The sequence below is a fragment of the Gorilla gorilla genome, chromosome 18 (genome assembly GCF_029281585.2).
Source record: "Gorilla gorilla gorilla isolate KB3781 chromosome 18, NHGRI_mGorGor1-v2.1_pri, whole genome shotgun sequence".
NCBI classification, from domain to species: Eukaryota; Metazoa; Chordata; class Mammalia; order Primates; family Hominidae; genus Gorilla; species Gorilla gorilla.
Genome location: NC_073242.2, coordinates 6,113,606 through 6,128,312, shown reverse-complemented (window position 1 = coordinate 6,128,312; position 14,707 = coordinate 6,113,606). Strand labels below are relative to the sequence as shown.

At 54.8% G+C, this 14,707-nt stretch overlaps 1 protein-coding gene across 5 annotated transcripts in view; it reads right to left on the bottom strand.

Annotated features, from left to right (window-relative positions):
• Positions 1–960: 960 nt before the first annotated feature.
• The window catches only part of TBC1D24 (TBC1 domain family member 24), a 30,469-nt gene continuing 16,722 nt past the window's right edge, over positions 961–14,707 (bottom strand). For 2 of the 5 annotated variants that reach the window (XM_031007405.3, XM_055365003.2), the window contains exons 2-7: positions 9,518–10,597; positions 8,235–8,393; positions 7,210–7,273; positions 6,745–6,840; positions 6,185–6,407; positions 961–5,871 (exon numbers count right to left, since the gene is read on the bottom strand). In XM_031007405.3, the coding sequence (XP_030863265.1) occupies positions 5,717–5,871; positions 6,185–6,407; positions 6,745–6,840; positions 7,210–7,273; positions 8,235–8,393; positions 9,518–10,482 (1,662 nt within the window). In that variant the 5' untranslated portion in view covers positions 10,483–10,597 and the 3' untranslated portion in view covers positions 961–5,716. Of the gene's footprint in view, positions 5,872–6,184; positions 6,408–6,744; positions 6,841–7,209; positions 7,274–8,234; positions 8,394–8,903; positions 8,922–9,517; positions 10,598–14,707 lie in introns of all 5 variants that reach the window. The other 3 variants (XM_031007404.3, XM_031007403.3, XM_019012803.3) reach the window with 3 other exon arrangements.

The following is a 14,707-nucleotide window of genomic DNA, read 5'->3' as shown; positions in this document are numbered from 1 at the left end:
CCAGGCTGGGCGATAGAGCAAGACTCGGTCTCAAACAAAAAAAAAGAAAAGAAAAGACATTCATTAATATTGATGTGGCCAGGCGCGGTGGCTCACGCCTGTAATCCCAGCACTTTGGGAGGCCAAGGCGGGCGGATCACAAGGTCAGGAGATGGAGACCATCCTGACTAACATGGTGAAACCCCGTCTCTACTAAAAATACAAAAAAATTAGCCGGGCGTGGTGGCAGGCACCTGTAGTCCTAGCTACTTGGGAGGCTGAGGCAGGAGAATGGTGTGAACCCAGGAGGTGGGGCTTGCAGTGAGCCGAGATTGAACCACTGCAGTCCAGCCTGGGTGGCAGAGTGAGACTCCATCTCAAAAAAAAAAAAAAAAAATATATATATATATATATGCAAACTTTCAAAGGAAATACTTATTTTGAAATTTTGAATGAGAAAGGTTGAGTTTGCTTTTTGATACTCGTGTTTTACACATAACAGGGGTTCTTCACTATTTTTTTGTGGAGATGGAGTCTCCCTGTGCTGCCCAGGCTGCTCTCAAACTCCTGGCCTCAAACAATCCACCCACCTCAGCCTCCTAAAGTCTTGGGATTACAGGTGTGAGCTACCACACCCGGCCTTGACAGGGATTCCTGATGAAACGTCTGACACTGATTCTTCAAGGCGGCTCCTCTAAGTCTCCCTAAAACTTGGCTGAGTGTAGTTGTCCACACAGCAGGCACTAGGAACAAAAGAAAACAAGACAGATCAGGGAATGCTGCCGTTCTCACCGGCCACGGCTGCAAATGCGACAGACATGTACCTGTCGCCTCAGTGGAGAGACTCGCTGGTGACCACAATGCGCAGACGCGGTCTTGTCAACCTAGCGCCTCCCTCTCTCCTCCAACACCCTGGAGAAGAGGCGTCCAGGACTTCCCATCCCTCTAAGCCTTCTCATAGCAAGTTATTTCACAGTGACCTTCTTTTACCAGTACTCGATTTTATTTAGGACTCAAATTAACACCAACCAAACATATCACTAACTCACTTATTTTCACATTTTCAAAGTTGGATTGTGCTGCAAATCCATACATTTGTGCTCACTACACATTTTTTTTTATTACATTCATTGAGAGGCTCCAAAGCATCAGTCCAATAAACATTTTTCCAGCCCGATAACCGTCCTTCATAAGAACTAAGAGGTAAAATTATTCACACAACTATTTTTCCCTTCTATCCTTAGCTCATAAGCATTTGACCAAATGCCAATGTCTTTGCCAGTTCATGTTGTCCGTGCCTTATCACAGGTGACATGTCTACAGGACACGGTATCCACTGACTTTGCTTCCTTGGTCCCAAGCAAAGGTGTTGACAAATTCCATAGTTTGGTAAAATGAGTGAGTCTGCAATTGTGGGAGGCATTTTGTTTTTAGCAATGAATCACATTACATTGTACCTAACTTCTCAAGCACAATCTGATACTAAGATGATGAAGATAGTTCTTAAAAACTCTTTATACCAGATTATTTTTAAAAATCCACATACTTTTCTACCTAACATAGATGTTGTAGGGTGAAGAGCCTATGAGGCTTGTTTGGCACTCCTGCTTCATTTGATAATTTCTCCACGAAAACAAGACATTTAGGCTGAGAAAGAGAACCAGCAAGAATCTGGATGAGCTGGGCACAGCAGCTCACACCTGTAATCCCAGAGTTTAGGGAGGCAGAGGCGGGAGGATCGCTTGAGTCCAGGAGTTCAAGACTAGCCTGGGCAACACAGCAAGACTATGTTCTCCACAAAAAGGGAGGAAAAAATCCATATGAACCCAAATTTGAGGCAGGTGCTGTATTGCCTAATTAGTGGCCATTTGGGTTTTTTTGACCAGTGGTTTTGTGAGTTTGATGATATTCTGGACTTAGTAAAAATGTGAGAAAGTAAATAACTGTAAAAATTAAATCGATTCCTGGACACTGGGAAAAAAACGGGGCAATCTCGGCCGGGCGCGGTGGCTCACGCCTGTAATCCCAGCACTCTGGGAGGCCGAGGAGGGCAGATCACGAGGTCAGGAGATCAAGACCATCCTGGCTAACACGGTGAAACCCCATCTCTACTAAAAATATAAAAAAATTAGCCGGGCGTGGTGGCGGGTGCCCGTAGTCCCAGCTAGTCAGGAGGCTGAGGCAGGAGAATGGCGTGAACCCGGGAGGCGGGGCTTCCGGTGAGCCGAGATTGCGCCACTGCACTCCAGCCTGGGCGACAGAGCGAGACTCTGTCTCAAAAAAAAAAGGGGGCAATCTCAATAGGCCTGTGGTTTAGTTAACAGCAATGCAACAATGCTTATTTCTTTGTTTTGATATTGACATGGGGGAAGGTGAGGGTACATGGAAACCCTGTACCGTCTCTGCAACTCTTCTGCAAATCAAAAATTACTTCAAAATAAAAAGGTACACAACTAAATTACTAAATATAAACTACTCAAGGAGACTGCAAAGGCTTTATGGGTTCAGAAAGTGGATAAGAGAAATATGAAGGCCTCTGAAATCTTCAAAACGTTTTAAAACAAATTCCACTGAAAAACTCAAAAAATGAACTACGCGGCTTACAAAAATAGAAAAATTAAAATACTTTAGTTCATTAAAACTCTGAAAAAATTCAAGTACAAATGACTTACTCTCATAAGTTCTTTTGTTTAAACTGATTATCTGAAGCCCCAAAGGCATATAATCTGCTTTAATGAATTCATTTAATAAACTATTTTAAATTAGGTTCAATTGTTGTTTTAAAAATAAATGTTAAACATTTATTCAGCACAAAGTGGTCTATTCAAAAAAATAAAAAAATAGGCTAGGCGCAGTGGCTCACACCTGTAATCCCAGCACTTTGGGAGGCTGGGGTGGGTGGATCACGAGGTCAGGAGTTCAAGACCAGCCTGACCAACACGGTGAAGCCCTGCCTCTACTAAAAATACAAAAAAAATTTAACTGGGCGTGGTGGCGTATGCCTGTAATCCCAGCTACTCAGGAGGCTGAGGCAGGAGAATCGCTTGAACCCAGGAGGCAGAGGTTGCAGTGAGCCAAGATCACACCACTGCACTCCAGCCTGGGTGACTCTGTCTCAAAAAAAAAAAAAAAAAAAAAAAATCAAAAAATAATTGTTTGAATGTTTCTAAAAACAAATGATAATTTATTATGCAGTTTCATCAAATGTTGGCTTTTTTTTTTTAAACAAAGAATGGCTACTTCATAGGCAGAGCAGCCACTTTTGGCTAATTTTTAACATCCAAAGCTAATAAATAATCCAGAAGAAATAGAGAACATTAACAAAATAAATTATGTTCTATTTGGGAGTACCTAATATCAGATAATAACAAGTACAGTGATAAGAATAAAAAAGATAATAATCACACATACCTTCTAGGTTAGTAGAAAAGTTAGGAAAAGATATTAAATTTAAAGAAACAATATTTTGCATGCACACAAAAAACAAAGAACTTCGCTCATGATGTGGAAATCATGACCCAGCAGCAATCCGTCTTCCTGGTCCAGATCACTGGAAGGCCCGGGTGGGGCCCCCTGGGGCAGCCACGCAGAACCTGCTGGACTTAACTCGCCAGAAAAATCACCACCCAGTTCAGGAAGTTTGCAGAGGGAAACCTACAAATGGTCCACGGATATGCCTTCCCTGCTCCTGGAGGGCTCCCTCTGGAAGAGGCTTGCAGCATTCCAGTCATAGAATGTGGGTGAGCACTACAGCGGGCAGCCTCCCACACCTGCTTGGCTGTAGGCCCAGGAAGCCCCCGGAGGCCCCTCTGGCTGAAGAGATCAGACTCGGCTTGGAGCCCTGGAGCTGATGCAGCAAGACCATGTTTAATGAACACCAAAGCTGGCGGTACAGATGAGGGCCTCAGGGGCTCAGGCGGGGGCCTGGAGGGCCGCGGTGGGCTGAGATGAGTGGCGATTCCCTCCCATACCTCTCCCCGTGAGAGGGATTCACCCCGTCCCCCTGCGAGCCTCTCAGCAGTCCTGTGAGGAGGACAGCAGGGCATGGGGACTGGCCCCATTTCACAGTTGGGGAAACTGAGTTCCAGATGGGTTTGTCAGCTTGCCCAAAGCCACACAGGGTTCCCGGTCCTTCCTCCTGCACCACTGTGCGCCCAGTCAGAGGCTACGTGAGCAGATGGTCAGGGGAGGCTAAAGCCCCATGGGAGGAGCAGGCAATGGTGCGGGGATGGACAGTGGCACGGTGCAGGGGACTCCAAGTGGCACTGGCTGGAGGCCAGCAGGGATGGGGGTGGGGGCAGGACTGCTGGTACCTGCCTCTGTGACCCAGGCTTCCATGGTCCCAGAACAGCCACTTGGGCCTCTGTGTCTCCCTTCTCCCCTCCGTGGTGCCCAGACCCTCAAGACCAGTTGAAGGAGGTCATGGGGCATGGAGGGAGGTCACAAGGCAGGGGGCTGCCCCCTATAGTGCCCAGAGGCAAGGCCTCCCTTGGCACCTACCTGCATCTGGCCAGCGCAGGGCTCAGGCAGGGCAGGGGCCCAGGGGCCCAAAGGCTGTAAGGTGAGAGGCTCACAGAAAACCCTGACACGTGGCCAGCCACAGCACCACAAGAGGGACAGAGGGAGGACATGCATCCATGCAAGGTGGCCAAGGAGGTGCTGTGTGGCCAGGGCCAGGGGAGGGCACAGGGCCTGGTGCAGAGAAGCAGTTGGGGCTGCACTGAGATGAGCATGCCACAAAGAGGGGCTTGGGCGTGACCCTGGGACCCAGGTCATTGCAATGACAAAGAGGTGAAATGGGCAGCTGCAGAGGCTACAGGAGCTCAAGGAGGCCTGGGCTGGAAGGGAGGGGAGCTGAGAAGCCCCCTGGGTCCAAGCTTCTCTGGGCAGACCCCTGGAAATGGAGCTTGCTGGTCTGGGTCGGTCCCTGAGGGCCTCTCCCGGGGCTACCTCTTCAGATGGGAACACGCAGGGAGGCCCAGCAAAAGCTTCAGGCTCTGCAGAAACACAAGGACATGTGACATCCCCCTCCAGCTCCCACCCTCCCTGGGGGTGGAGCCCAGCACAAATCCCACCCTCCTCCTCCCACCCAGCAGCTCCCAAACGCAGCTCAGAGGCAGCCAAGAAGGGTTACTGTGAGAGGTGGCCCAGGAGGCCTGGGGAGGGAACTGGGGCAAAGGCCCAGGACAGGGGGTGGGGTCCGCCAGGGGGCAGGCCCAAGGGTGCCAGTCTGTTCTCGGGATCTACGCTGGGATTCAGTCGCCAGCCAGCCAGGCTGCAGGGCCCTGCTCAGGAGGGCGCGATGCTGTGCGGCACCAGCAGGGGGCACCACAGGCCCACCCTTAGCTGCACGTTCCCACTGCCGTTCCACTCCCACCCCAGGGGCTCAGGCTGCCTAGAGAGGCTCAGGGGCAGCAAGACCCAGACACTCCCAAGGCCTTGGGCTAAGAAAGCCTCCACGGAGGAGGAAGGTACTTCCTATGCCAGCTCTGGGTGGGGCTGGGGGCACAGCAGGCCCTCCAGCTCTGACCCAGATGCAGGTGGACTGGGGAAGCCCAGCCCAAACCCCAGGTAGAGGCAGCAGCAGGTCCAGGCAACGCCAGGCTTGGCCATGGGGTCCTGCCGTCCCCCAACCCTGCCTACCACATGGGGGTTTCATCTGCTCTCTGCTGCCCGAGGTGGCAGCCCAGCCTCGGCCCACCGCCCCACCACGGCTCAGTCACCGTGGCACAGGCCGTCACTGGGTGTCAGGGTCCTGGAAGCCCCAGGCCTCCACGGCAGCAATGAGGAAGTTCTCGGAGCAGAGGGGCTGGTTGTTGAAGGTGTCGCAGTGGCTTGTGCGGCCCCGGTTCAGGTCCCCATCGATGTAGAGCGCCTGGCCGCCTCCTCCCCCTGCAGGATGCTCAGGTCAGTGGCGGCCTGACTGCCCTATCAGCACTGACCCAGGCACCTCACCTGCTGTCCCAGCTGTCCTGCCCTGCACGGGCCTCTCTGAAACCGCACAGACCGTTGACCCTCCATAGCACCCAGGACCAGCTGTCCAGGCTGGTCCCTCCCTTCCAGCCCCCTCCCACCCATCATGCCTGGTCCACCCTGACACCCAGGGCCTCTTCTCTGCCACCCCGGTCAGGGAGGGCTGGGTGCAGCAGCTTCAGCTGCCCGGACCCCACACCCTCATCCCAGAGCCCCGTCTGCTGGCGCTCACCGACGATGAGGCAGTCGCTGCCCCCCGCCATGAACATGGACTCGGTCTTGGAGGGCAGGTTGAAGTGGCGAGCGGCCAGGAAGGGCGAGAGGCGGTCAGCGGGGTCTGAGGAGGTGGAGTGGCTGAGTGGGGCGGTGGGCTCGGCAGCCATCAAGGGTGGGGGCTTGGTCAGCTCGGGGTGCTTGATCACCACCCACTCGTAGCGCTGCACCTCAGGCTGCAGCTGGGGTGGAAGGGGAGTGTGAGGAGCTGGCACGGGCGTTCGCAGGCCCCTCTGCCCCAGAGCCACAACCCGTTTCATCCCGTGGATCTGCACCCAGAGCCCAAGGTGGCTGCGGCCCGAGCCAGGGGCTGGGGAGCTGGTGGCTCGAGCAGATGAGGCCCCCTGCCCCGGAGCAGCGCGCGGCTGAATGATCAAACCCGGAAGCACACAGGGCGATGACGCTGCTGGGTGACTGCCATGGCGACACCCAACAGTGTCCCCAGGGCAGGCGGGTGCTCCTGGAGGGATGCAGCTACAGGGTCTGCATGGGGGTTTGGGGGCACTTGGCCCCACTCACCCTAAACACAAAGCATTCTCCGGTCCCAAAGAAGCCCAGTTTGCCTCCAAACTTATTTCTCTCACTCCAGTCTGTGGACAGGTAAGCACCACACACCTGGGGGAAAGGTCTGGGTGAGGCTGTGCCCGCAGGCCCCCAGGAGCGTCCCTGTGCTCCAGACTACTGACGGGCCTGTCCCAGGTCACGGGTGGGGGTGCAGGCATTGCCGTCTCCCACCCCCACCCCAGGGCAGGAGTGGTGTGGGAAAGGCAGTGTTGCAGGTGTGTGCACCCTGCCCCTGGCTTGGGGCTGGCAATGAGGGTGGGCGGGGGCTGTGTTGGGGATAGTCTCATTTCCCCTTGTGGCCTGAGTGTGGGATGAGCCCCATGTGCTGGCCATACCCATGCTCTGACTCTGGCTCTGGCACAGGAGGCCTAGGCCCTGGAGCCCATCAGAGCCAGCCCTGGCTCCGGGGCCCCTGCTCACCTCCTTCTGCGTGGTCTTGATGAGCAAGAGGGTAGGCTCATGTCCTTCACACTGGAAGTAGAACCTGGCGTAGAGACACGCATGCCAGCTGTCACCCTGCACACCCTCCCAGCCGCCTCCTGCAGCCTCCGCTGGCCCCGGCTGTCTTGGGGCGAAGACCTGGGAACTGTGCTTCCTTCTCTCTGGGTCCCGACAACACCCTCACCCAGGTGTTCTTCTCACCTGGCCCTTCTCTGCCATCCCCAGGACAGCCTGCCCTGGTGTGACTCAGGGGAGAGGACTTGCAGTGGAAGGCCCCAGTGCAGAGCCAAGCGCCAGGGGCTGGGGAAGCAGGAACCAGAGGAACAGGTCCCTGCGGTGGGGAGGTTTGGGCCATCCTCGCAGCCCAGGCATGTGGGAGCCAAAGAGGCCCGGGTCTGCCAACATGGCGCCCGGAGCTTGGCTGGTGTCCTTGGCAGGGCTAGGAGAAGTGGCTCCAGCTGTGCCAAAATGCTTGCGTTGTTATGAACCTGTGAACGGTGCTGGGTGGGGGCTGGACCAGCTCTGCCTGCCTCACCTCCAGGTCACCCCAGGCCCAACCCAGAGCTCCCACGGCCACATGCTGTCCAAGGCTGGAGGGAGGCTCCCTGGCTGCACCTGGCAGCACCACCCTGGAGGGCAGCATGCCCCGGGCCCACAACAGAGCACCATGTGGATGACAGGGTGGGGAGCGAGCACAGCCGGGACCTGCCGCCCACATGGTCCCCCAACCAAGACAATGCTGTGAGCTCCGAGGTGGGGATCCTGCCTCCCAGGCGTCTTCACGACGCCTGCACGGCCCCAAGCTGTGGCACGCCTGCCATGACCCCCAAAGTTTGGGTGGCGTGGGGAGGACAGAAGCCCAGAAAGGGACCCTGATTCTTAGGCCCCACAGAAAGAAGCAGGGCCTCACCAGGTGCCGAGGTTTGAGGCCCATTTCCAGCCTCTGTGGGCAGGACACGTGGCTGGGTGGCTCTGCCGCCCGCTCTGGCCCCTTGGGGTGTTACCTGGCCAGGCTGTACCCGTGCTGCAGGGAGGAGAACAGCAGAAGGGGCTGGCACAGGGCAAAGCGCTCGGGGACCCAGGACCAGATGTCTCTCATCTCCCTCACGCTGACGATCTCCGAGCGGAAGTTCTCTGCATGGACGGCCAAGTGCACAAACTGCCTGAGGGGAGCGAGCAGGGGTCAGAGCCCGAAGGCATGTCTGGGGCCAGGCCATGCCCCCCGAGGTATGCCCCAGAGCCTCTTTGGAAGTAAGCCCAGAGGGAACTTCTCGCCTGCTTGCCCCGGCCCCAGTTTAGGGCCGGGTTCTGGGTGCCCAACGGGGAGAAAGTTCCCAGGAGCCCCACCTCCCACCCATTACAGAAGGGAAAGTGCCCAGCTTGGATGGGGACAATGCACCTTTTCTCTAAGAAATCAGGACAGAGAGCAACTGCTCTGGCAAGACAAGGCTTCAGGGTGAGCCAAACACCAGCAGATAGCATGACAGAGGCAGACAGGCAGGGAGGCAGGCAGACAGACAGACAGAAGGCGCCTGAGCATCAGTCCGGCTCAGAGGCAGCGCTGCTGAAGCTGGCCCACGAGAGCAGCCCTGAGACCCAGAGCAAGCAGCTGGCCTAGAGTCAGCCTGGTGGAAAGACAGAGGCCAGGTGTGCAGATACAGTTTCAGACCTACCTTTTAGAAAGTGACACACTGAAAAACAGGAGAAAGCAACGGACATGGAGAAGAAAAATAAAACAGACAAAGAGAGGTTAGTGTGAGTACCGATCCCCCGACAGGCCTTTGCTGGCCCAGAAGAAAGAGGGCTGCACGCCAACAGGCCGCAGCGTGGCACCATCACAGCGCCGGCTGCCAAATCCACATAGGACAGACACCATGAACTCCTGACCCTGCTACCCTGGGGCTGTGCTCCAGGCGGGGAGGCCACGCCCAGCAGCCACAGCAGAGACCAGCCACGGAGCCCAGAGCTGGAGGGGTGGAGCAGACACTGCCCTGAAATGACCCTGGGAGTGGGCCTGTCCTCCCACGATGCCTTCCGACCCCATGGCCAGCATCAGCTTTCATCTCAGCCGTGGGCCTGGTCCCAGAGGATAGGACCCGATGTCCCTCGTCTGTGGCTGTAACTGGGAAGGCCCTTCCTGTTTCAGTGTCTTTCCAGCCATGCACGGATGGCTGGGTGGACCATGGGCAGAGGCCGCCTGGAGGCCGGCAGGATGAGCTCATGCCAGACACGTCCTGCCCCAGCCCCCCACCCTGGGTGTGCCCCTCACAGGCTGCCGGGGACCTACCTCTTCTGCTTCACGGTGATGCCCTTCTGCTTCAGGGCTTTCTCATTGGCCATCTGCAGGAGCTGGATCTCCTTGCGGGAGAAGAGGCGGATGGCGAACGCTTTCTCCAGCAGCTTCTCAGGGGACACCGTCTTCGCGATGTCTCTGACGAACGTGCGGATGTCCTGCTTCACGCTGTCCGACTCCAGCGGCTGCCCGGCCCTCACCTTGTGGAAGAACTTGAGGATGGCCAGCGCCACGCGGTACAGCACCTTGTAGCCCTCCACCAGGAAGACGTCAAAGACCCGGGCGAAGTAGCAGAGGGGCAGCTCCCCAAACAGCCAGCGCTGCCAGTCCGCATAGACCTGCAGGACATCCTCCGACACGGCCACCATCAGTTTGTGGGCCGCCTGGCAGTACTTGTTCACCAGGTCCCCAAACGTCATGCAGGACGACTCAAAGGCCAGGAAGCTCTGGTCGATCAGCCTCCTGCCGGGGTCATTGCAGGCCAGGATGCGGCAGGCCTTCTCGAAGCACTCGGCCTCGTCGATGCTGTAGTGCAGCAGCAGGGCCACCACGGCCGGCAGGGCGGGGCAGAAGGAGATGTCGGGGAACTGGTTGGCCAGGCACAGGAGGATCTTGCGCACGGCCCCCTCGCCGCGTGCATTCAGGCAGTAGCTGGGCACCTGCGTGTTGTCCACGAACTCGGGCAGCGGCAGGCAGCTGCTGCTGTGCTTGCCCACGATCTTGCCCACGATGTCGCTGTACACGCTGGCGTCGGGCGTGACCGTGCGGCAGGGAATGTCCCGGATCAGGCGCTGGTACACCTTTGCCCGCAGGGCATGGCTTTGGGCCCAGTAGCCCTGGCGCGCCAGCTGCTTCAGTTCCTGCAGTTCAGTGCAGCTCAGCTCCTTGGGCCCCAGGTCCTGGATGGCAGCGTCCATCTTGTCTTTGTCCACGAAGCAGTTGTATCCTGGAGAGTCCATAGCGCCGCTGTGCTCGGGAGGAGGCCCTGGGCTGCCGGAAGGGGAGGACAGAGTGGCTAAATCCTCCAGCCCCCTTTCTGAGGGTTTTCTGCAAACCTGTCTGCCATCTCACACCCTGCAGGATTAAAAAAACACTTTTAGCATCTGTGTTTCAAGGTTCACATTTTAAAGAACGTATTTTTTCGAATGTGGTGTAGTTTTCTTTTCTTTTGAGACAGGGTCTCGCTCTGTTGCCCAGGTTGGACTGCGGTGCAGTGGCGTGACCCTGCTCTCTGCAGCCTTGAATGGCTTGAACAATCTTCCTGCCTCAGCCTCCTGAGTAGCTGGGATGACAGGTGTCCACCACCATGCCCAGTTAATTTTTTTTTTTGAGATGGAGTCTCACCCTGTCGCCCAGGCTGGAGTACAGTGTCACGATCTCCACTCACGGCAACCTCCGCGCCCCTGGTTCAAGCGATTCTCCAGACTCAGCCTTCTGAGTAGCTGGGACTAAAGGCATGCACCACCACGCCTGGCTAATTTTTTGTATTTTTAGTAGAGACAGGGCTTCACCATGTTGGTCAGGCTGGTCTCAAACTCCTGACCTCGTGATGTGCCTGCCTTGGCCTCCCAAAGTGTGGGATTACAGACGAGAGCCACCGCCCCGGCCTAATTTTTTATGTTTTTGTAGAGACAGGGTCTCGCTATGCTCTCCAGGCTGGTCTTGAACTCCTGGGCTCAAGCAATCCTCCTGTCTTGGCCTCCCAAAATGTTGGGATTACAGGCATGAGCCACTGTGCCCGGCCTTGTTTTGTTTTGTTTGAGACAAGGTCTTGTGCTGACATCCAGGCTAGAGTGCAATGGCACCATCTCGGCACACTGCAACTTCTGCCTCCTGGGCTCAGGTGATCCTCCCACCTCAGCTATAGCTGAGACTACAGTTAGGCGCCACCACACCCAGCTAATTTTTTCTCTTTTTAGTAGAGACGAGATTTTGCCATGTTACCCAGACTGGTCTTAAACTCCTGATCTCAAGCAATCCACCCACCACAGCCTCCCAAAGTGCTGGGATTACAAGCGTGAGCCAGTGCTCCTGGCCTGTTTTTTTGTTTATTATTATTATTTATTTTGTGTGTGTGTGTGTGTGTGTGTGTGATGGGGTCTTGTTCTGTCACCCAGGTTGGCCTTGAACCGCAGGCCTCAAGTGATCTTCCCACCATGCTGGAATTACGAGTGAGAGTCACGATGCGCAGCCACATTATTTGCCTTAATCTTTGTGTAAGTATTAGAAGGGCATCCACTTAAGATAAGTGACTTTTGAGAAGCCGTTACAAACTTTGGAGTATACCTTCTTTTCACGGAACTTATGAAGTTACTGGAATACGTCACACAGATTCTGAGTAATGAGAGGCTAGAGATAGAGTTCCCAGAAGGGCTTCAAGAGCTTGGCCCTTGGCTGGGCACAGTGGCTCATATCTATAATCTCAGCTACTCAGGAGGCCAAGGTGGGAGGACTAGTTGAGGCCAGGAGTTCAAGACCAGCCTGGGCAACATGGTGAGACCCCCATCTCTACCAAAAAAAGAGGCTGACCCTGCTGAAAACACCTTTCCACTCGAGCATGGTCCAACCCAGGCTCCTAAACACCACCCTGCACCCTGGGGGCCTTCTGAAAAGGAACCCCCAGTTGAGAAGATCACTTTGAGCAAAGAGATGCTTCGTTCTAGTTCTCTCTCTTTTTTTTTTTTGAGACAGAGTCTTGCACTGTTGCATGGGCTGGAGTGCAGTGGCGTAATCTCAGCTCACTGCAACTTCCGCCTCCCGGGCTCAAGTGATTCTCCTGCCTCAGCCTCCTGAGTAGCTGGGATTACAGGCACCCGCCACCACACCCAGCCAGTTTTTGTATTTTTAGTAGAGATGGGGTTTCACCATGTTGGCCAGGCTGGTCTCGAACTCCTGATCTCGTGATCCACCCACCTCAGCCTCCCAAAGTGTTGGGATTACAGGCATGAGCCACCACGCCCAGCCCGTTCCCAGTTCTCTTTAACCAGCTGTGCGTGCTAAGAAAGTCACAGCCTATGCTATCCCACCCTGTCGGAATTCTGAAGCCAGCTCTTAACTTTCTAAAACCACCAGCTTGAAAGCTATGCTTCAGGCAGGTGCTCCAGGGAGGAATCTCTGGTGAGGAGCAGGCATGTTTCCAGAGGGAGAGCTGGGACCTAAATGGAAGGTGCTGCAGCTTTAAAACTGCACATTTCTGGATCCGAATGGGCCAGAAGTCAAGTGGGGGTGGTTGGTGTTTCTCCAAGAACAGCAACCCTTGGGCTCAGGCAAACATAAAAGGAGTGGGTAAGACGTGCCCTGTGGGATTCTGGACAACAGGTGGCTGCCCCGGCCCAAGGATACCGTCCTGCGCACAAAAGTGCAAGGTTTGCTTACGCACATCAGACTAACCTTTCCACCTGGGATGGTAGAAGTTCCCAGTGTGCCACAGGGGTCTGCTTCAGCAAGTTTTGGTTAAGTGACCAGACCACTCTGGTTTCTCTTGCAGCTAGAACATTCACCTACCTATTATAAGGCAAATACTACTTTAAAACTGTTCGTGAAAAGTAAAAATCATAGTGTAAAACGTACGTCTGCGAGACAATGTCTTGGGAAAACACCTCGACACGTGTTTTTGTGTGTGTGGTAAAATACACATAGCATAAAATTTACCATTTTAGGCCGGGCGCAGTGGCTCATGCCTGTAATCCCAGCACTTTGGGAGGCCAAGGCGGGTGGATCATGAGGTCAGGAGATCGAGACCATCCTGGCTAACACAGTGAAACCCCGTCTCTACTAAAAATACAAAAAAATTAGCCGGGCGTGGTTGCGGGAGCCTGTAGTACCAGCTACTCGGGAGGCTGAGGCAGGAGAATGGCGTGAACCTGGGAGGCGGAGCTTGCAGTGAGCCGACATTGTGCCACTGCACTCCAGCCCAGGTGACAGAGCAAGACTGTCTCAAAAAAACAAACAAACAAACAAAAAATTTACCATTTTAGCCAATTTTTATTTATTTATTTTTTTGAGACAGAGTGCCGCACTGTCGTCCAGGCTGGAGTGCAGTGGCGTAATCTCAGCTCACTGTAATCTCCGCCTCCCTGGGTTCAAGTGATTCCCCTGCCTCAGCCTCTGAAGTAGCTGGGATTACCGGCATGTGCCACCATACCCGGCTAATTTTGTATTTTTAGTAGAGACAGGGATTGTCCATGTTGGTCAGGCTGGTCTCGAACTCCCGACCTCAGGTGATCCGCCCGCCTCAGCCTCCCAAAGTGCTGAGATTAGAAGCGTGAGCCACCGAAGTTGATTTTAATATACCCCACTGGAAAAACCTTGCCCACAGCAGGACTAGGCTTCAGAAGAAAAGAAACCCTTAAGACCATTGATTGGTTTGCTTTGTCCTGGGAGGGAAGGCAGTGAGGGCTCCCCCTTTCCCTGGTCCTGAAGGTCAGGCCGACAGGTCCACTCACATGCGCACAGCCACGCCCGGGTCACACTGCACAATCTTACATGTGTCGGTCGGTTATCCACAGCTTACATCCCTCCTTCCCTGCTATGGGCCCACTAGTCTCTGGAGGAACTCCAGGCCCATCCTGTTTGGGTGAAAGAACTGGCTCCTTCTTAAGGCAATAAACATGTTTCTAAACAGAACAGGAGCTGGTCAGAGCAGCACCAGCCTCCACTCAGCTGGCCCCAGATTCAGGTTGAATATTAAACTGGAAACAGCAAAAGCTGTGGGTGCACCTTGCGAAGTTCCCTTAGGGAGATGCAGATCCCAAGTTGTGTTTGCTGCCGCGAATGGTCCGGCGACGTGCTGGACTCAGAGGGACACCCGAGCCAAGGATGTGTGCAAAAGACCCGAGGGAGCGCTTGGATTCTTTCTTGTTCCCCAAACCCTCACTCAAAAAGAGAGCACGACATTTCTGGGGCTGTGCACACAAGGCAACAACCCATTTAAGGCATCTATAAAAACCAGGTCCAGGCCAGCAAAGGGGCTCACATCTGTAATCCCAGCACTTTGGGAGGCTCAGGCAGGAGGATCACTTCAGCCCAGGAGTTCAAGACCAGCCTGGGCAACATAATGAGACCTCATCTCTATCAAAAATAAAAAAAAATAGCCAGGCATGGTGGCATGCACCTATAATCCCAGCTATTTGGGAGGCCGAACGGGGACGATCTTTTGACGCCAAGCCCAGGAGTTCAAGACTA